The following is a 23420-nucleotide window of genomic DNA, read 5'->3' on the forward strand; positions in this document are numbered from 1 at the left end:
TTTGCAGACAAAGAGCTATTAAATATGTCTTTCAAAGGGAGACTCCAGACTTTTATACTTTGAGGACGTTTCAGAGCCTGGACTTTTTCACTTTTTCAGTACTTCTACTTTAACTTCATGCTGCTGTTTACTTGAGTATCTGTGTCTCTACTGGGGGAGAAACTCTGTAGACTTTTACCATTTCTTACTATAGTCAGCTAGAGTTGTTTTGCATGTGCATCATAAGAAAAACTATTTACTGACTGTCTGTTATACGCGTGAGTTTGTATGAAATGAATGACTCTGATGAACATTAGTAAATTAAAAAACTTCAGCTGTTAAACTTGTAATTTAATCTGTAACTTGAAGCTTCAATTTTCAACATGTATAAGGTTTAACAGTGAATAGAAAGGCAGGTGTTAAGAACTAACATTAAGTCATGATTATTAAACATTGCATCAGACTTGAACAGAATTCAGAGATTTTGACCTGATTTGCATTTTTTTTTCCCCACTTCTTTTTTTTCTTTCAGTTGCTTGATTTATCCTCATCTCAAGCTCTGATAAGGAGCCCTGAATAGATTGTAATGTGGCCCCCATGAGAATGCATTTGTCCTTTCAAAGTCACCAGCAGTTCCCAGTCATCAAACTTGCATGATTTAAGTCCCAGCTCCAGCTCTTCCAGTTCTCTTTTTTTTTCTGGTGGTGTCCTTTCCAGTCAGCGAGTGAGCAGCAGAAAATCAGCACTTTAATCCGCTGATTCAAGCACTTTGCATCTGGCGTGTGGATGTTCCTAATGATGTATTCACACCTCAGACCCAACTTTATTGAACATGGAGAGAGGGCAGCATATCTGGTTGAAGCTGAGAGACTGTTCACTTTGGTGGAGGAGGCATTCATGTGAATGGCTTTGAAATTTAGTGTCAACCTCCAAAATATTCCAGACCTCTCTATGATGTGACGTATTGTGTCAGTTTCAGCACCATGGACAGCTGCAGCCTGGACTCTATGGAAAAGAACATGAAAATCTAAATAATTGAACCTTTAAGATTTTTATGTTGCATTGAAGATTATCTTGGGAATTCTACATATTTAAGCTTGATTAAGAATGTATCAAATACTATTTTCTGAAATATTATTCTCAATAGACGCCAACCAATATGAGTTTTTCAAAGGCCAATGCCTATGCCGATTTTTTTAAAATTTGGCCATGTCTAAAGCAGATTTTTGAAGCCAGTTTTTTTTTTAAAGCACACTGACCATAAAATTCAATTGAAACAGTCAGATAATTAAGATTTTTATGCAGCAATATAAATTAAATTATTAATACATGTACACATAGTACTCTTTTAACATTTATTGAACTTCAAGTGCTGCCCACACAGGTGCTTGAGCAAATATCTTATAACATTTTTACTACTGATCAAATATTGTCTTTCAAAAAAAAATAATAAAAAAAAATAAGGCTGATGGCAGATATTACAAAACATCAATATATCGGTCTGATCATTATTGTAGGTTATATATGTTGTTAAAATAGGATTGAAATGTGACATTTCAAACTTTAAATTCACATAATTTTACTTGTTTAAATGTGGTTTAAATTTATGATATTTCCATATAAATGGGAGACAATATAATGGAAAAAGGGGGTAAATATCAAGAAAAAAAAAAAATTTTAAAAAGCGATGGAAAAAAAGGTGAAGATCTGATGGACCCAGAATTTCCTCCTGCAAAATGTAGCATAACTTATTAAACATTGACATCAGTGGGTCTGAAAGTCTGAAACCTAACTTCAATGGACCTGCTGCTTCAAAATGCAAATGATGAAGCATTAAGAAGAGTCATTACATAACATGTGAACATGTAGAGTTGAGCATACCCAGTCATTAGACATGAGGCTCCGAATCCTGATGCGCATGCGCTCATCTGGACTCCTCACGCATGTCGGATCTTTTTCTAGATGGACTTCACAAAAAAGTAGTTGACGGTACAAGGAACCGTCTCCAGAATCTGGATCCCGGTGCGTAATGGGAGTTGAAGTCTGCGGAGTCTGCGCTTTGTCTTTTTCTTTCTTTCTTTCTTTTTTTTTTTTTTTTCTCAGGTTTTTGGAGACACTGAGAAGATGAGCAGAGGGAGAATGAACGGATCTGTGGCAGACTCACCTTTACGCACACGGAATCTGCTCGAACCCAATAAATAAATAAATAAACAAGTAAATAAATAAATAAAACCACAATGGGACGACCACCAGATGCGGCACCGGGTCCTGGTTCCGCTCTTTTGTGCTGGATCCTCATCAACTCCGGTAAGAAGCGACTCATTTCATTCATTTCATTTCATTTTATTGTTTATTTCGAGCATTTTCAGAATACATACAAGTTCAAAAATTCCAAAATCATTCATTTACTCTCGAAAAGGAGTGGATACATGATGATCAAAAATATTACAAAAAGATAAATAAAATAAAGAACAATTACATAACAATTTTACCCTCTGAAAATAAGTTCAATATAATGAAAATATAAAAAATAATTGAAACGATTGAGGCTTTCATAGATTTGGAGGATAAATGTTTAATATTGTGCCCTGAGAAACTCCCCTAAATGTCAGATTCCATAAAAAGGATGAGTCACTTCATCCTGAATGTGGTCATTTGAGGTCTAAATTAAACCCAAATAAGTATTTTATAAGGAGTCAAACTGACTTGAGCGTGTCATGAAGTGAGATGGAACATGAGTTGGCTTCCATATATTCATTTAAATGAGTTTTAAAGTTAAAAACATGCAGCTTGAGGTTTTATCAATGCACCTTTACAGACGGCAACAATGACCTGGCTGGCAACAAACGTATTAGAAAGCAATTTTAGGATTAAAAAGTAAATTTTAACAAGAAGCAGGTATGGGATAAAATGCATGGGGACCTAATAGCTTTCCATAGAAATCACAGCAGTGACATCTGTAATAATGGGCTTTTCTGCATCTCAGTGGCACAGTAAGGATCTGTGTAATCCCACAATATGTGATCTTCTCTCCCACCGACAACCCCCTTACCTGAAACATCATTTTGTTGATTATAAATAGCAAATATAATCACAGAACCTGGCGCTACACACAGACTTTGTGCTCTTGGCTTGCTGTTTTTTTTGTTGTTTGCTTGTTTTTTGCACAGGCTAATCCTAAATTGCTTGCTGGTGATGCCAGATTGCTGATGCCAGAGTTCAAAGCCAGAGTTGTGTGCACTGTGAGAGGAGGAAGAGGAGTTAAATGGGCAGGAAAAAGCAGCAACCATTTAACCCGTGATCTGGTCTGATCACAGGCAGCAGAAATACATGTGTTTACTGCTCGACAACTGAAAAAATGTGCTAAATCGTACATACTTTAATACGATGAATCAGAAAACAAATGACAAAAGTGCTGGTTAGCTGTTTTCAATATATATGATGGTGTTATTACACATATATGTTGGTTTATGTACATTTATACAATGGATTTATAAAGGTTCCACTAGAAAGAACCTGAAAAGTGAATGTATTATAATGTACAGACAGTGTTTTGAGGTAGATCTGGTAGCTCTGAGGCAAACATTCCTTTTGAATAAAACCCATTCTCTTATTAATTCTCAGAATTTCACATTTTGACCCAAGACTGTATCTTAGAAACTACAACCAACTAGCACTTATGAGTTAATTTTTCTTTATTAGTGACTCAAATTTGAAGTTTAACTACATTTATTCTGGAAGCATTTTACTTATAGACCAGTGTTATTGCAGAAAGGGCACACAGAAAAGAGTAAACCAGTCCTTTAAATCCTGTTAAAGGTTATTCGTTTTCCAGGTAAACAAACAAATTAGGGGGCAAAAGACTGAAAATTGTTACTTTAAAAACATCCAACAAGCCTTCTGCAGAATGTAGCACTTTATCTACATTATAAATGTTAATAAATGATTCACCCTATAGAAGCCAGTAATGTAATAAAAACCAAAAACGTAATAACGGCCGATAACGTAATAAATTTGCCATTTTTAAAATGTAATAGGCCAATAATGTAATTTCTGGCCAATAACGTAATAAAAGTCCTGAACCGATAACGTAATAGCTTTTGGCCAGCAATGTTATAACTTATTACAATATTGGCTCAGTTATTACATTTGCAAAGAATTTTTTTTTTTTACCAGGCCAATAACTTAATAACAGGTCAATAAGTTATAACGTTGTTGACCAAAAGTTATTACGTTATCGGTTCAGGGCTTTTATTATGTTGTTGGCCAGATATTACGTTATTGGCTTACTACATTTTAAAATTGGCAAATTTATTACGTTATCGGCCATTCTTACGTGATTAGCTTCTACACACCCCCTCTAAATAGGTGCCTCTGAAAGTGTCTTAAAAGCTTCAAAAGAAAAAGGTTGATCATTCATCTTCCATAACAACTCAAAATATGTGAAAATTAAATATTTTCTGTTAATTACACTCTTCAAATAGTAGGTGGAAACACAGACTGTTTATGAAAACCCTTTAGAACCTTGAGTTCTCTATTTTGGAAACAGAAATGCCCATAAGCTTTAATGTAATTTAAGGTGAATTAGATTTTAATTCACTCCCTGTACATTTGTCTTATTCTGTATAGTTGTCCAGAGCATCTGCATATATTACACCCATTGTACATAGTGTAAATACTGTTAGTACTTCCTACATTTGCTGCTATTCCAAATTGCATTTCACTGCAGTGTAGTTGTACATGTGTAATAACAATAAATACAATCTGAATATGGATGTAAAATGTGGCATTAGCTTTTTCATTTACTTAACCATATATGTATCAGGCTGCAAACATGTTTATTTCTGTTGTAAAATTGGTGGCGTTAACATGGAGGTTTATGGGAGCTGCTTTTAGAAGCCAGCCTCTAGTGGACATTTGAGGAACTGCAGGTTTTGCTACTTGGACGTGGGTTTAATTTTTTACATTTTTCACCTCATCTCTCCTCTGTGTCAGTTCTGGCCGATGACTGGACTCGTGTCCACACTGAGGCCGAGCTCTTCAGGAGTTTATTTGGAGGATACAGCAAATGGTCGAGGCCGGCACGCAACATCACCGACGTGGTCATCGTCAAATTTGGACTCTCCATCGCACAGCTGATAGATGTGGTGAGAACAGAACATGTCACACACTTCCTTCCCCACACGGTCAGAAATAATGTTTCTCAGACGTCACAGAACGCTCATAGACTGTTGTGAATTTTTACTTCCAAAACAGGACGAGAAAAACCAGATGATGACGACAAATGTGTGGCTGAAACAGGTAAGAAAAGTTGATAGTGGACTAACTACGTGGTGACTAATCGGCTAAATGAACCCTGGCAAAGTCAGTATAATTTAAGGGGAACTGAAATCTTTAAGAAAATTAAGTGTGGAACAAACATAAAAAGCCAATGCATCTCTGGTTAAGGGGTACATCTGTGGAAGAATCTGGTTCAAAACTTATGTCTTCTTCAATTTGTGCATTTAAAAGGATGTATAAATCCACTATAATAACAAAATATAGAACATTATCTGAATAAGTGAATATCTAGTTATAATATAGAAGAATGCATAAAATAAGATATTATTGAAATTAACTAATACAGACTAGCATGATTAGGAGATATTATCACATTTATTAATGATTGTATTTGTAGTGCATATTTAAAGTGCATATAAATATTACAGTTTATTTTAATAACGGTTGATTATACAAATCTGATTGTGTGTGATTGTGTCTTTAATTAAAGACTGAAAACTGTCCACTGCAGTAATGTCAGACATGAAAGGGTTAAGGGTTGACCTTGGCCTTCCACTGCCCGATGGCTGATAAGAACCGTGTGTTTGGTTTTTCAGGGCTTCTTAGTCAGGGAGACGACGACTCATGTCCACACTTGAAGGCACTTGTAAAGTTTTAATGTCACAGTTAGCTTCAAGTGTTTTATGCTAAGAGTTACTCATTTGTTAGCATTGGCTGACTAATTAAAAAAAAAATCTAATTCTGGAACTTAAGAGTATTTTCATAAAAAAGAGCCCAGTCCTTTTGACTTTCACACAAACCTAACACAAAAGCATATATCAGTTTTACATATTCAGCCGTTAATGTTTTATTATTACCTGATCTGTGCACAAACCCTATTTGTTCTATGTATGTGCAGAAATCCCACTTCCTTTACAACAGGCTGCAATATAAGATGCTTTTTTATTTGTTTTTTTTTTACATCAGCAAAATCAGCTACATTACCTTGCGTGCTCATCACAGCTTTCAATCTCAGTTATATTAAGGAGATATTACAAAAAAAGGCAAAATTTGTTTTAAAAACCGAAGACTCATTACTTAAAATTACTAAAATATTTGTTTGTTTGTTTTTTAATTAAATATTTGTCATTAAATCTTGCAAATTATAGAAGCCTCTATTCATTAGCATCATACATTTGAAATTCAAAGACAAACTACCAACAGCAGATGCTATTGGGAAACAAATTTGCACATGCATTTGACGGAATACAGATGAGTAACAATTCAATTTGTTATAAAATAGAAAAAAGTTGGAAAGTTTGGATGTTAAAATCCATAGAAGCTCACTCTAAGATACAAAAACAAGTATTCACAAGTGACTATGCACCAGTTAAATGTAATTATAGATATTATATTACATTTTGGAAGATGTTACACACTCAACCTACAGTCATATATTTAATACGCTAAATTAAATATTAATTGACATTCACAGTGAGAAAATTTGCAATTACTTTATCATTATGAAGCACATGATCAAAACTGACCAGAGTTTTCCAGTCATTTCTGAATATTAGTGGATGAGTGCTGCGTTCCCCACTTTAAAAACCATCCGTCCTGTGTTATATATCATTTCTGTCTGGTTCTTTTTCGCATTTAGCTTTAATGCACATGGTATTATTCCGTCTCTGCTTCTGAAGATCCTCGTATAGTTTGGAAATAGTTCTTCTTGCTGCTCCTTTTATCTATCACTGCATCACCCTCCTCCAATATATCGGGTCTCATGGTTTTTTCCCACAGTAATCTCTCATTTGTGGGTCTCTGAAGAACTCATTTACTTTCTTATTTAAATTCCTTCTCAGTTCTTCGTAACTACTGAATATTTCCTCCTGAGTTAGTGTACTTTTACACCTCTGCTGTCTGAATCCAACATCATTAATTCCCGTTTTAAGCTCAGGATCCAGAACAGGCCACATTGAAGGTTCAGTGTGTAAGATTCTTAGGTGTTTAGGACGCTCTCATTTTTGTTTCCTTAATATTAGCTGTTTCTTTTGTACTGTTCATCACCCTGTTTTATAGTTGGTGGCATCCACGTGCCAATCCTATTGGCTGAAAGATGAGCACAAGGAAGAGTGAAAACTGCACCTTCTCAAATCAATCCACCAAGAAATCCGATGATAAAATATCCAACATTATACACACACGTTTTACTCATATTATGTGTCTGTATTCTGTGTAATTTTGTACACATTAAGAATTTATTTTATATATTTTTTTGCATATTTTATGGTAGTTTTTATTGTACCTTACTTAATTTTTATATATTCTATTTTCTATTTTATTATTTATCTTTCTTATGCTACAAAACCGTGACCTGGGTAACTGTATTTCATTCTCATTATCATGTACCATTGATCGAATGACAAGAAAGCTGAGTCTGAGTCTAATGTCCAATATTATATATATCCATGTAACTGGAAGAACTAAAAACTCAACAAAGCCAGTTGTCAGAAAACAGAACACAATCCAAACAACAAGAACCTAAATTAGTACATTTTTAAACCAACCATCAGTCTGAGACCAGTGTATGACATGAATAATCTAATAAAAAAAATATAAGAATAAACTTTGCAGCGCTAAGGTAACACTAAGCACATTCAACAGTACCTGTATCATTTCTCTATGGATAAAACTGAACAAGAAAAAGAAAACAAAACAAAGGTCACATTATGAAGCAATGATCATGAATGCTGTCTTACCTTTGCTATTTTCTGCTCATAACTTAGTTTAAATGAATGAAGCTACTGCTATCAGTTAATCCATTGTTTTGTGTTACGTTGAAATGATTCCCACTGGAAACAAATGGACCAGGGTTGACTGGTTATGCTTCAAAAGCGAGGTGAAAAAGGAGAAAAAGTACGATCACATCAATTCAGTGACTTTTAAGTGTAGTCTATTTGTGTATTTTGATTTTGTGATACTCCAACAGTTTAATAACAAACTCTGACTCTCTTGACTTGTAAACTTATACTTTAAACTGACAAATATATGTGAAAATAGTGCAAAATGCAAACAGGAATATCCATATCTATCTATCTATCTATCTATCTATCTATCTATCTATCTATCTATCTATCTATCTATCTATCTATCTATCTATCTATCTATCTATCTATCTATCTATCTATCTATCTATCTATCTATCTATCTACACACACACACACACACACACACACACACACACACACACACACACACACATATATATTTGTACTTTTTCCTGAAATGAGGTTCCAAAGAGTCCAGCTGAGAGGGGCAGGACTTCAAATGTCTGTGAGGATAATTATGTTTGTTGGAGGCAAAATACATTTTTGTTTGTTTTTGACTCTTTTTTGGTTTGACCTTAATTTAATAATTATTTAGTGGGTGTGGCTGTGATGATAACCACACACACAATTCGTCATGGCTGTTGGTATGGGTGCTGTGAAAGAAACTTTTGCCCATATGAGTAATCAGGAAAGCAAACGTCAAAGAGTGTGTGATTTGCTGAATGCACTCGTCACACCAAAGGAGATTTCAAAAATAGTTGGAGTGTCCATAAAGACCGTTTATAATGGAAAGAAGAGAATGACTATGAGCAAAACTATTACGAGAAAGTCTGGAAGATACTATTAAAGAAGAATGTGAGAAGTTGTCACCTGAAAATTTGAGGAACACTTGCACAAGTTTCAGGAAGCTTGTGAAGGCAGTTATTGAGAAAGAAGGAGGACACATAGAATAAAAACATTTTCCATTATGTCAATTTTCTTGTGGCAAATAAATTCTCATGACTTTCAATAAACTAATTGGTCATACACTGTCTTTCAATCCCTGCCTCAAAATATTGTAAATTTTGCTTCCCCACCCTGTATATACTCATTTATATACTAAAGTCAGAGCACTTCCAAGAAAAGGTGCTAAACATGACTTTAACTGTGTGTCGCCAGGAGTGGACGGACTACAAGCTACAGTGGAGTCCATCTGACTTTGACAACTTGACGTCGATCCGAGTTCCGTCTGAGCTCATCTGGGTGCCCGACATCGTCCTGTACAACAAGTAAAACCTCCACACAATCACAGAAAGGCTGCATTTCTTCAGAAAAGGCTGCATTACTCTTTAGAACATATTAAACTGCTGTTCAGTAAGCTAAAAAGACAAAACGCCTTGAATTCCAAGTAAAAATATACATCGATCAGTATTATTTGTTACAAAGGATGCTTGATATTAAGAATGGTTACGAATAAGATAATTTGATGTGCATTTAACCCATAAAGACCCAAACATCCACCATCAACCACAAGCATCTACTGATCTAAACCGTTCATCCACTAATTCTGTTTATCCATGTAAATAACTGGTGTAAAATGCAGTTTGTCATCTTTTCGTGGTCATCAGATATGACCGATTTGGACGTTCAGCATTACCATGGAAACACCGACATCATCTACAACATTGATTCAACAGTAAAACCCATGGAGTTGGATCAATGACAGTGGATGGAGACACTGGGTTTATGTTCAGTTACTGATAGATTCTACTAAAAAAGTCACTTTTTCTTCAGTTTTTTTCTGTTTTGATATAAAAACCTTTGACTTTATTCTGGGCTTTTATGAACATCTACATGATCAGTCAATTAAACATAGGAAAATAGACCTTTTTTACTGGAAAAAATGCAAAATTCAGAGGATCATATTATAAAAAATGGTGATAAATCAGTGAGGAAGGACCCAGTGCTATTTTTGTTGCAGTTCCCAAATGAATTTTTTTTCTTTATTTTGAACTTTTAAGTGATTTATCTCCATTTATTCTAACATTATGCTCAGTATTTTGGATTCTTGAGCAAAAACCCAATCATTTATGTATTTAATTTACTGATCATATAGACATCCTTAAAAGCTCAAATTAAAGTTGAGGGCTATTATAATAAAAACAGAGAAAACAGAAGAAAAAGTGACTTTTCCATTAAAATATATCATTAACTAAACATAAAAGCAAGTGTCTTCATCCACTGTTATTTATCCAATTCCATGGGTTTTACTGTTGAATCAATGTTGTAGAAGATGATGGTGTTTCCACGGTAACTACGGAGCCTCTGAACATCCAAATGGGTCATATCTGATGACCATGAAAAGACGATAAACTGTATTCTAGACCAATTATTTAAATGTACTGATAGGATTAGTGAATCAACAGGTATTTGACTTTTTATATCAGTAAATGATTTAGTTCACCAGTGGATGTTTGGGTCTTTATGGGTTAAAAGGGGGAAAAATTCATTTAGGAAGTGCCGCAAAAGTCCCACTGGGTCCTTATGGGTTAAAGACGTTTTAAGGAACCAGTGCACCACAAATTCATGCATGTACTAACATGTATACTTAGGGTTAAAGGTCTTGTCTCTTGTTCAGAAAACTGTAAAACATATTGTGCCAGTAAAAATCTTCTCTCTTCTCCAGAGTTGAACTACTTTAACTTGCGCCTACACATGCTGGCAGCCACACATACTTCTTATGAATCTGTAGGTGGAGCTGGAAATTAACTGTAGTGACCAATTACCTGCTTGATCCATAACAACGTCCTCCTCAGCTGAAGTGCACAGAGGCAGGGAAGGTCATCCGTATAGGAGGCCAGACAAGTTGATGATGCCACGGCATTTCTGCATATTCCTGCATATCAATTGGGAATACATGCAAATTATCTCGTTGAAAGAATTCACCCGATTCTATTACAGCTGCGTAGAGAACTTGCATCATTCTCTACAGTTTTAGTCAAAGTCTAGTTTCCTCCCACAGGGCCACATGAAGCATTAATTCTTAAATCTGTCTGGATGGAGATGAAACTTTCCTCATTCGGCGTGTAGCTTAAATGAGCTTGCATCATGAGTATAGCAGCATCGCCATTAATATTCAGTGTTCAATTATTAAACATCGCCTGCGTAAATGGGCATAGCTCCAGGTTTATTGATTCACCTTTTGAGTTTGCAACATAATGAAGGAAACTTGGGTATCCCTGGGAATAAGGAGAAGCGTTTTATCCATTCCTTTCATGTATCTCCGCCTTTACTCCCCTTCCTCTCCAGTGCAGATGGAGAGTTCGCCGTCACCCACATGACCAAGGCCCAGCTGTTTCACAACGGTCGCGTGCGCTGGGTGCCTCCGGCCATCTACAAGTCCTCGTGCTCCATCGACGTCACCTTCTTCCCCTTCGATCAGCAGAGTTGCAAAATGAAGTTCGGCTCTTGGACGTACGACCGGGCCAAGATCGACCTGGAGCCTTTTGAAAACACTGTGGACCTGAAGGTACAGCAGGACGACCAAGAATGGAACCACCGGGGAAACTTCATCCCCTCTATGTTTGCTTTCCTTCCTTTAGACCAGTGGTTCCCAACCTTTTTTGGCTCGTGACCCCATTTTACAATTACAAATTTCTGGCGACCCCAGACATTTAAAACAGACTTTTTTTTTTTTTGGTAAAATTAATTTGTTTTTGTAAATAAACGTTAATTTTAGACGGCATTTAGGCTATATAATATATATTATTATGGAGACAGAAAATCCAGGTGCACAAACATTACTGCACAAAGTGAGAACTTTATTTTCCTTGGTCAGGATATGTACAGTCAGTCCAGCTTGGATTTACAAGGCTGATAATTAATACTGAACAAACAAGAACTCAAACTATGAATTATGAAAGAGCTGCAGCATCTGAAACCGACCACAATGAACATTTGACAGATAAACAGAACCACAGTGCTTCAGTTTCAGCTTCAGAGTTTGTCTGTTATGGATTGGGATCATCTCCATCAACTCACCATATATATATCTATATCTATATCTATATCTATATCTATATCTATCTATATATATATATATATATATATATATATATATATATATATTTTTTTTTTTTTTTTTTTTTTTTTTTTTAATTTTCATCAATTACTAGAAATTTCAGGCGATCCCATTTGAATTCCAGGTGACCCCACGTGGGGTCCCGACCCCAAGGTTGAAAAACACTGCTTTAGACCAAGGATGTCAAACTCATTTTAGTTCAGCGGACACATTCAGCCCAAAATGATCTGAAGTGGGCCAGACCCGGAAAATAATGAGTGTGAAAAAAATAAAATTACATCATCCCATAAAGACCCAGTGCTACTTTTGTGGCCACTCCCAAATGAATTTGTCTGAACGTGAAGTGATTTACCTCCATTTATTATATAATATTATCCTCTGTATTTTGTGTATGTTTCACTGAACCAGGTATTTTCCTATATTTAATTTACTGATGAATGAATGAATGAATGAATGAGTGAATGATTTGTGGTTTGCACAGTCATCACCACACACAGTACAACAACCACAATAAACACAAAAACCATAAAAAAGGAATAGGCCAGAAGCAGGAGCTTATTTTTTGCCTATCCTTCTCACCTGACACATCGCTTATATTAATTTAAATGTGTACATCATCGAGCATTGTCATTATAACAAAAGAATCAATAACAACAAAAACAAATCTGCGATCTCCACTTAATATTCCTGAATGATCTTATACTTAATAAGGGATTTTTTAAACTTTATCAGAGAAGTGAACAACTTAAATTCATCATCAAGTCCATTCCATAATTTCACATCCACAACTGAAATACAGCTGGATTTCACATTTGTCCTCACTTTCATACAGTCAAAAATATAAAGACCTCTTAAATTATAGTTACTCTCTCTTAATTTAAAGAACTCCTGAAGGGTATTTGGAACAATGTAATTTTTTACTTCATAAATCATCTGTAATATTTTAATATATACAATATCCATCAATTTTAAAGCATTAAGTTGAATAAATAAATTATCAGTTGCTTCAAAATGATGTAGACTGTCATTAAAGCTCAGAGTGAAGTTGAGGGTTATAATATCAGAAACAGAGAAAAATTAAATAAAAATGACTTTTTCTAGCAAATATATCAATAATTCAACATAAACCAAGTGTCTCTATCTGCTGTCATTTATCGAAGTACATGGGTTTTACTGGTGAATTAATGTTGTAGAAGATGACAGTGTTTCCATGGTAACTACAGAGCCTCTGAACGTCCAAATGGGTCATATCTGAGGACCATGAAAGTGCATTTTACATCAATTATTTACATGTATTGATAGGATTAGTGGATCAACAGGTATTAAACAGATCAGCAGAGGCTTTTGGTTGATGGATATCTGATGACCATGAAAAGATGACAAACTGTATTTAACACCTATTATTTACATGTATTGATAGGATTAGTGGATCATCAGATATTAAACAGTTTAGATCAGTAGATGGTTTTGGTGGCCGGTGGATGTTTGCATCTTTATGGGTTATGATACTGTTTACATTTACAAAGTTTCCTTAAAAATGTGAATAACATGAACAATCTGAAAATAAGTGCAATTCTAACAATGGTTCAGTTTATCATTTACACGTGTGCATTATAACTTACAGATCACAGTGGATCTACAAATATACAAAACATTTAGTAACAGGCTGAATATTATTAAAATTGCAATAACTTCTTTGAAGACATTTCAGGTTTTTCATATTTATTCATGTTATTCACATTTTTGGTAAAAGGATCGTTTGTAAATGTAAACATCTGCATGTAATTTTACTTATTTTACACTAAAACAAAGAGAAAATCCTATTGGTCTGTATGTAGAACCTGAACTAAAAGGATTTTGACATCCATGATTGTTAAAATCATCAGTGCAATTTTCATATTTGACAAATTCATTCCACGGGCCAGAACGGATCCTTTGGCATAGGCCGTATGTTTGACACCTGTGCTTTAGGCCATAGGTCGGCAACCTTTACTTTCTATTTATTTTAGGACAGAAATAGAAAAAAAAAAAATGTCTGAAGCCAAATGATATCCGTATATGATTTACCTCAAAGTGTTGACTGTTTCAGAAGCCCTTTAGGATTAGTTTGTACTGAATATGTTGAGAATAAATCAAAGTTTTGGTGCATTTAAAAAACAACAGTAAAGAAAACGGTGACATTTGTCATTTTTGGGTTGTGCAGCAAAAACTGACTGTTATGTGAATGCTTTCTTTACAATGGAGTATCTAGATGAATAAAAAGTAGTCTATTTTTACTACTACTACTTCTATTTTTTTTTATATAATTATTTGTAACATAATCGATATTTTTACAACTGCATAACACAAGAATGACTTCATGCTTGCGATAATAACAGCAAAATGTGTAAAAAAACCAAAGCAAAACTGTTATTAATTTCCATATGTTTTCTGACAAAGCCACACGGTCCCAAATGTGGCCCCGGAGCCACAGATTGCCCACCCCGGCTTTAGGCTTTTAATTTTGTGTAGGTGCCGTTTAGTCACAATGGCGCCTCTGTCCTTGTGCGATTTGCCTCTTACTTCCTGCTCTGCTGCTTTACTTCCTCTTATCTCCGTCGCACATGTGCTCTTTTCCAATCATTTGTTTTGCGGAACGAAGCCAACTAAACATTGTAGCTGCTTACTTTTTAATTAGCCGAATACTCCTACTGCAAGTTGTGCAGCATTGCAGAAAACAAAATGCACGCCTGGGTCAGAAAAACCACTCGACAGATTAATGAGTGGTGATATTCTGGGATTTTATTGAGACTTTCAGTTTAGAAATCGTATTTACTGCCACACATTGTTTAGTAGGTCACATATATTGAATATTTGTCTTGGAATTTTCTATTTTATTTTCCAATTAGTTGATTTAGTCTTTTTTTTCTCCCTGGCTTCAACTATCTAGTAAAAAGTCTTCTGTGTTCTGACCCAAATCCTGACCAGGAAGTCAAACCTCATGCATCTTATCGGCACAAAACGTGATGATATGTACAAATTTGCAACGTTGTCCATTTTTGTGCCAGTTTTCCTTTGGCTTGATGACTGGTAGCTCACTATTGACTGTTGTTGTGGTCCGGTAGAGTATGACACTATCTTCCACATACAGTTATTGTGGATAATTCATTTATCAAGACAGGTAGTTGTTTGTTTACCTGCTTTACTAGTTTCAGCTACTTCCTGCAGCCTTTGTCATACACCTTATCACACACCTGGGATGCGGTCCAAGAGAAGACGTCAGACAGCAGGGGCATAAACCCTCCCTGCTGTCTGGCCAACCCTCCTGAGCAGCCTGTAAGACACGTCACAGCAACATCAACATCTGACAAAGGCTACAGGAAGTAGCTGAAACTAGTAAAGCAGGTAAACAAACAGCTACTCCTGTCTTGATAAATGAATTATCCACAATAACTGTATGTGGAAGATAGTGTCATACTCTACCAGACCACAACAACAGTCAATAGTGAGCTTGCAGGCATCAAGCCAAAGGAAAACTGGCACAAAAACGGACAACGTTGCAAATTTGTACATAATCATAACATTTTGTACAGATAAGATGCATGAGGTTTGACTTCCGGGTCAGGATTTGGGTCAGAACACCTGGTCCAGTGCCAAGACTTTTTACTAGATAGTCGAAGCCAGGGAGAAAAAAAAGACTAAATCAACTAATTGGAAAATAAAATAGAAAATTCCAAGACAAATATTCAATATATGTGACATACTAAACAATGTGTGGCAGTAAATACGATTTCTAAACTGAAAGTCTTAATAAAATCCCAGAATATCAACACTCATAAATCTGTCGAGTGGTTTTTCTGACCCAGGCGTGCATTTTGTTTTCTGCAATGCTGCACAACTAGCAGTAAGAGTATTCAGCTAATTAAAAAGTAAGCAGCTACAATGTTTAGTTGGCTTCGTTCTGCAAAACAAATGATTGAAATGATTGATGATTGATGAAAGACTGCGTATCGCCACCTATTGTAACATGATTTCAACAAAAAATCAATTACACTCCCATGTATGTAGACTGGGACAAAGACAACAGAACAATTCACCCATACAGACCCAAAAATCCATCAACCAAAAGCCTCTGCTGATCTAAACTGTTTAATACCTGTTGATCCACTAATCCTATCAATGCATGTAAATAACTGGTGTAAAATGCACTTTCATGGTCATCAGATATGACCCATTTGGACGTTTAGAGGCTCTGTAGTTACCGTGGAAACACCGTCATCTTCTACAACATTGATTCACCATAAAGCCCATGGAGTTGGATCAATGACAGCGGATGGAGACACTTGGTTCATGTTGAGTTATTGATATATTTGCTGGAAAAAGTCAGTTTTATTTCAGTTTTCTCTGTTTCTGATATAATAACCCTCAACTTTACTCTGAGCTTCAATGACAATGTACATGATCAGTACATTAAATATAGGAAAATACCTGAGTCAGTGAAACAAACACAAAATACAGAGGATAATATTGTATAATAAATGGTGGCCACTTAGGAAAGGTTCAATAAAGAGACAAATTCATTTGGGAATGGCCACAAAAGTAGCACTGGGTCTTTATGGGTTATTCAGTCAATGATATTTTCACCTGAAAAACACCCCCAGTTTTAACCCATAAAGACCCAGTGTTACTTTTGCGACTGTTCTCAATTACATTCTTTTCTGTATTTTGCATTTTTAAGTATAAATCAGGTATTTTTCTATATTTCATGTACTGATCATGTAGATGTCCATAAAAGCTCAGGTTAAAGTTGAGAGTTATTATATCAGAAAAAGAGAAAACTAAAGAAAACATGACTTTTTGAGTAAAATATATGAATATCTCTACATGATGAGTAAAGTCAGTATGGGAAAATACCAATTTTTACTGAAAAATCACAAAAATAGAGGGTAATATTATAACAAATGGTGATAAATCACTTAAGAAAGGTTAAATAAAGAGGAAAATTCACTTGGGAACTGCCACAAAAGTAGCACTGGGTCTTTATGGGTTGAGCTTCATTAAGGTGTGCATATAAACATAGTGAGTGATTTTCTGGAAACTCTCCTATTCCTTGTGTTTAGTTTGACACTTGTACAATAAAAGATCCTCATTCTCTTCTAGGATTACTGGGAGAGCGGAGAGTGGGCGATTGTTAACGCTGTGGGCACCTACAACACCAAGAAATACAACTGTTGCCATGAGATCTACCCCGATATCACCTACTACTTCATCATCCGTCGCCTCCCGTTGTTCTACACGATCAACCTCATCATCCCCTGCCTCCTCATCTCCTGCCTCACCGTCCTCGTCTTCTACCTGCCGTCAGACTGCGGCGAAAAAATCACCCTGTGCATCTCTGTCCTGCTGTCACTCACCGTCTTCCTGCTCCTCATCACAGAAATCATCCCGTCCACGTCGCTGGTCATACCGCTGATTGGAGAGTACCTGCTGTTTACCATGATTTTTGTCACCTTGTCCATCATCATCACTGTGTTTGTGCTCAACGTGCACCATCGGTCCCCGGAGACCCACACCATGCCACGGTGGGTTCGTAGGCTTTTCCTGTCGGTCATCCCACGGTGGCTATGCATGAAGCGACCCAGTGATGGAGTCAAACCTGTAAGGTAAGAAAAAAAGAAGATTCAGATTTACTTCTATCAACAGGTGTCCACTTGTCAAACAGGTGGTCCATTAGGAGGGGTAGGGGTGGAACTAGAAGAGCTGTTTGAACCCATAAAGACCCAGTGATAGTTTAGTGGCAGTTCCCAAATGAAATGTTCTCTCTATTTAACCTTTCTTAAGTGATTTATCACCATTTATCTATTTATTTATAAAGTTTACTTGATAGGGACAGTGCAAATTACATAGTATAACTTCTACCTGTTACAAACAAGCTACAGTAAACTGATGATTCACATAAAGAGATTATAGCTATTACTAGTTTCCATCTTCAGTCCCTAGACAGGCTTTTAGCAGAGAAAGAAAGAAAGAAAGAAAGAAAGAAAGAAAGAAAGAAAGAAAGAAAGAAAGAAAGAAAGAAAGAAAGAAAGAAAGAAAGAAAGAAAGAAAGAAAGAAAGAAAGAAAGAAAGAAAGAAAGAAAGAAAGAAAGAAAGAAAGAAAAAGAAAAAACATTTAAGGTTGCATAAAATGACAATGTACAATCACAGATGTAAAAAATGAAAATATACACACATACATATATATGTATATTTATTATCAATCAATCAATCAAACTTTATTTGTATAGCACTTTTCATACATGGTACATGAAGCACAAAGTGCTTCACATCAAACCCCCCACTGTCCCGCAGTTGGTACTAAAAATAAAAGCTAGACTAAAGCTAGACTAAAAAGATACGTTTGGAGTTTACTGTTAAAAATATGAACACTCACAGCGGACCTCAGATCCTCAGGTAGACTGTTCCATAGTTTGGGGCCATAAAAGCTGAATGAGGACTCTGGCAACAGTTAAGAGATAACTACCTGAGGACCTGAGGGTCCGAGAGGGCTCATATGTTAAAAGCAAATCAGATAAATAAACTGGGCTAAGACCATTAAGAGTTTTAAAAACCAATAAAAGCACTTTCAAATCAAATCAAAGTCCATTATAATATGATCCTGATTATGTAATATGATTTTATCACTTTTCACTGTAAATCATGTATTTTCCTATATTTTATTTGTTTTCTTAATTTATATGTTCATGAAAACTCAGAGTAAAGCCATAGGTTATTAGATCAAAACAGAGAAAAATGAAGAAAAAGTGACTTTTTCAGCAAAATATATCATTAACTGAACACAAACCCAGTGTTTCCATCCCGTCATTGATCCAACTCCATGGGTTTTACTGGTGAATCAATGTTGTAGAAGATGACAGTGTTTCCACAGTAACTATGGAGCCTCTGAACATCTAAATGAGTCATATCTGATGACCATGAAAAGATAAAAAACTGTATTTGATACCAATTATTTGCATGTATTGATAGGAAGTTGAATTTGCGAGGTTGTCCCAATAGTAGTGGGTGGTACTTTCAACAAATTCAATCAAAGTCCAACTGAGTATCAGTGCTCAACAGTAACTATATTGATATCTGTAACCATTTACATGTTATAATCCATCAAATTATGGACTGTTTTAAGGAAAGGCAAAGTTTTAATAATGAAAAAATTCTGCAAAAATTCAAAAATCTAAATTTTTCAAAACTGTGAACAGACTTTGTAGACATTGTCCCAAGAAAGATACATATAAAATTTCAAATGAATCCAACCGGTAGTTTCATCAGAGAAGATATTTGAAGAAATTGCTAACGAAGACGGTGCCTGTTTGAATACATCCACAATATCTCATCTTATCTTACCTTACTTTATCTTATATCTTGTCTTATCTTATACTATCTCATTTTACCTTATCTTATCTCATCTTATAGTATCTTATCTTCAGTCATTTACCACCATTTACATCATGTACAACTATTTGCAAAAATGTAAATAGTATATCTTATCTTATCTCATCTTATCTTGTCCTATCTTATCTTATCTTATCTTATCTTATCTTATCTTATCTTATCTTATCTTATCTTCAGTCATTTACCACCATTTACATCATGCACAACTATATGCAAATATATAAATAGTATATCTTATCTTATCTTATCTTATCTCATCTTATATTATCTTATATTATCTCATGTTATCTCATCTTTTATTATAGTATCTTATCTTCACTCATTTACCACCATTTACATCATGTACAACTATTTGTAAATATGCAAATAGTATATCTTATCTTATCTTATAATATCTCATCTCATCATCCACCACCGTCGTTAAATGACAAATCATCTATCATGAACCGAGCTCTACTGATATATAACTTCTGTCTCTCAGGCAACAACAGCTGACTGACAGACTCCTCTCATTCCGGACCCCAGACCCCTCCACCTGGATCACTCAGGAGTCTAATATCGACCTCCACTTCTTAGACGCAGGAAGTGAAATTCAGTCCTGCGACCTTCACGGTTATCCAAAAGCACATTTGTTAAGGTTAGGAGTTGAGATAACGAGTCACCCGAGGCGGTCCTCCTCGTCTCCAGCGACCCCTCAACGTCTTGGCTACACCCTCCTCCCACAAAGACACTCCTCCCTCACCTTGAACCGGGACCTCCCTCTGTTGGACCCCACCCCCCCGGCCTCTGCTCTGTCTCCCGCAGTCCTATCGGCCTTGGAGGGGGTCACCTACATCGCAGAACATCTCAGAGCAGAGGATGCAGACTTCTCTGTGAGTATCAGAGATCCTAAAGTTCACTTTGAGGGGTTTTCTCTCAAAATTTAATCCCTTTTTTTGGTTTCTACAGGTGAAGGAGGACTGGAAATATGTGGCCATGGTTGTCGATCGTATCTTCTTGTGGATGTTCATTATCGTGTGTCTGCTCGGGACAGTTGGACTCTTCTTACCTCCATGGCTGTCAGGGATGATTTAGAAATGACTAAGACAGGGGTGACAATTTCATTTAAATTCAGGGGTCACATTCAGCCCAATATGACCTAAAGAGGGTCAGACCAGTACGATAATAACATAATAACCTATAAATAACATTAACTCCAAACATTTCTCTATGTTTTAGAGTGAAAAAAAGTAAAATGACATGATGAAAATGTTTATAAGCTACAAACTATCTTTCAAAAAATATGAATAACTTGAACAACCAAGGACAAACTGCAATTTAATAAGAAAAATAAGTGCAATTTTAACAATAATATGCCTCAGTTTATCATTTCCACATGTGTATTGCATATTACAGATCACAGTGGATCTAGAAATACATAAAACATTAAGTAACAGGCAGAATATTGTTAAAATTACACTTATTTCTCTTTAGACATCATATTTGTTCAGGTTGTAATTCCAGTGCCATATCTAACATAAGGTAGAAAGAAAAGAAACCACAGTAATAGTATTTATTGTTTCAGTTCATCTATAAATTATAAAATGTTTGAAGAGTATTCACGTGTAGAAACCTATGGAGGAGAATTAGGGCCACTGGAAAAAAAAAAAGAAGAAAAAAGGTCCATTTAAAAAATATATATATATATATATATATATTATTATGAGAAAAAAGTCAGAATTCTGATATTTAAATCAGAATTCTGAGATTAAAATCAGAATCCTGAGGAAAAAAGTCAGAATTCTGACTTTTTTCTCAGCATAATAATAAAAAATATATATTGGACCTTTTTTTTTTTTCTCCAGTGGCCCTAATCCTCTTTCGTAAGAAACCGGATGGGTAGCATGTATAAAAGTTCAACTAAAAAATAATGTTTTTTCTTTATGCTTATTATTTTATTTTCAATGAACATGCAAATTTACAATGTCAGATTTTTGTTTTTGTTTTTTTCATTACTGTGCATCTTTCTCAAGGTGTGAGGGAAAAATAAAGAAGGGAAAGTCAGTATTTTTTACACATGAACACTTCAATTAAAAAAAAATTTTTTTTTAATTTCTTTTTTTTTACCAGGTGAAGTTTGAGTTAATAATATGCACTATATCAGCTCAGCAGTCATCAAAACAGGTTTAATTTACATTTCATTCATGGCTTTTGGTAATCCAATGTGCTGTTAAACAAAATTCACCCTTACTTTTTGTCAATTGAGTTTAATACTTAGACACAGGGGCTTTCTGCAGGTAATCTATCTGCGGAATTCAGATTAGATTCAACTTTATTGTCATTGCACTTGTAGAAGGCAGTGAAATGCAGTTAGCATCCAACCAGAAGTGCAATAAATACAGAATATACAGGGTGGGGAAGCAAAATTTACAATATTTTGAGGCAGGGAGTGAAAGACAGTGTATGAGCAATTAGTTTATTGAAAGTCATGAGAATTCATTTGCCACAAGGAAATTGACATAATAGAAAATGTTTTTATTCTATGTGTCCTCCTTCTTTCTCAATAACTGCCTTCACACGCTTCCTGAAACTTGCGCAAGTGTTCCTCAAATATTCGGGTGACAACTTCTCCCATTCTTCTTTAATAGTATCTTCCAGACTTTCTTGTAATAGTTTTGCTCATAGTCATTCTCTTCTTTCCATTATAAACAGTCTTTATGGACACTCCAACTATTTTTGAAATCTCCTTTGGTATGACGAGTGCATTCAGCAAATCACACATTCTTTGACGTTTGCTTTCCTGATTACTCATATGGACAAAAGTTTCTGAAAAGGTATGGATAATAGTGTTAGGTATGATTATGACATCAATAAATGTTTGGTTTCAAAACAATTGTGCCTGCTGAGAAAAAACAACTAAATGTTCATTGTAAATTTTGCTTCCCCACCCTGTACAGCTACAGTATGTGATAAGGCAGAACTAAGGACATAATATACTGTGGAAGTAGTATGATGTATTAGGAGCAGTTCAGGTTCTTACCAGCAGGGGGAAGCACCAGCTCACTCACTTTAATTTAAAGCCTGATCCAAGTTTTAATCCATTTTTGTGACCACTAGTATTCATATGTGTCTGCCATTTTTGCAGGATTTCTTCAATATTGTCTTCTAATTTCAAAATAAGTAAATGTTTTTTCTGTACAGATGCATATTGGATTTCATTTCCCTGTGTGACTTCTGTATAAAAAACAAAAAAACAAACAAAAAAACAGTGTTATAAATTCTGTAGAAACTGAATATTCACAAGATAAATACTCTTAAAAGAAGGTTTCCTGATTTTTTACTTCTGCTCTATAAAATATTTCTATTTATATAAATTCACTTCATCAGTTCGTCAGGTATCAGAATTGTCTTACCTGCAGTGTGCGAGAACCACTGCGCGATTGGTCAGAAATCCAAAATGGGCGGGGTTAATGCTTTTCACCTGCCCCGGAAGTAAAGAACAGCATGATTCAAAATCTGTTATGTGGATTAAAAACACTCACTGTCTTCATGAACATGAGATGGTACGCACATTAAGTAATTTTATGTGCTGTCAAAAATAAAATAAAAATAATAATGCTGGTATTTTTTTAATGCAACGTGCACAGAGGAGCTGTTTTTATTTGTTTTTTTTTTCTCCTAAGGCATTTGATCGTCACACTATATCACACACTGAGTTTATGAGGGAATGGGGCTATAAAATTTATTCCGATCTTAATTTCTACAAACATGGGTGTTGTTCTGAGTGGCTGCAGGCAAAGTAAAAGCCTTAAGACTAAATGAATTAATTAGTTAAAACTCACTGAATGAGACAAAGACGAGCAAAAGTAAAGGTTGCAGTGTAAGCAATG

At 35.3% G+C, this 23420-nt stretch overlaps 1 protein-coding gene across 1 annotated transcript; it reads left to right on the plus strand.

Annotated features, from left to right (window-relative positions):
• Positions 1-1931: 1931 nt before the first annotated feature.
• LOC115430876 (neuronal acetylcholine receptor subunit alpha-2-like) lies at positions 1932-20689 on the plus strand. The gene is made up of 9 exons (XM_030151150.1): positions 1932-2001; positions 2083-2286; positions 4975-5126; positions 5236-5280; positions 9225-9334; positions 11355-11574; positions 17266-17768; positions 20033-20423; positions 20500-20689. Exons 2-9 carry the CDS (start codon positions 2217-2219, stop codon positions 20623-20625), a joined length of 1617 nt encoding a protein of 538 aa, XP_030007010.1. The 5' UTR covers positions 1932-2001; positions 2083-2216; the 3' UTR covers positions 20626-20689.
• The last annotated feature ends 2731 nt before the right edge of the window (positions 20690-23420 follow it).

This window comes from Sphaeramia orbicularis, chromosome 2 (genome assembly GCF_902148855.1).
Source record: "Sphaeramia orbicularis chromosome 2, fSphaOr1.1, whole genome shotgun sequence".
In the NCBI taxonomy this organism is placed as follows: domain Eukaryota; kingdom Metazoa; phylum Chordata; class Actinopteri; order Kurtiformes; family Apogonidae; genus Sphaeramia; species Sphaeramia orbicularis.

What these genes read in the sequence shown, in the direction of transcription:
- LOC115430876 (XM_030151150.1), top strand. Translation starts at nt 2,217, where the DNA reads ATGGGACGACCACCAGATGCGGCACCGGGTCCTGGTTCCGCTCTTTTG. An exon ending in GACATCGTCCTGTACAACAA is followed by an intron (nt 9,335 to 11,354) that starts GTAAAACCTCCA and finishes CTTCCTCTCCAG; the next exon opens with TGCAGATGGAGAGTTCGCCG. An exon ending in GATGGAGTCAAACCTGTAAG is followed by an intron (nt 17,769 to 20,032) that starts GTAAGAAAAAAA and finishes TCTGTCTCTCAG; the next exon opens with GCAACAACAGCTGACTGACA.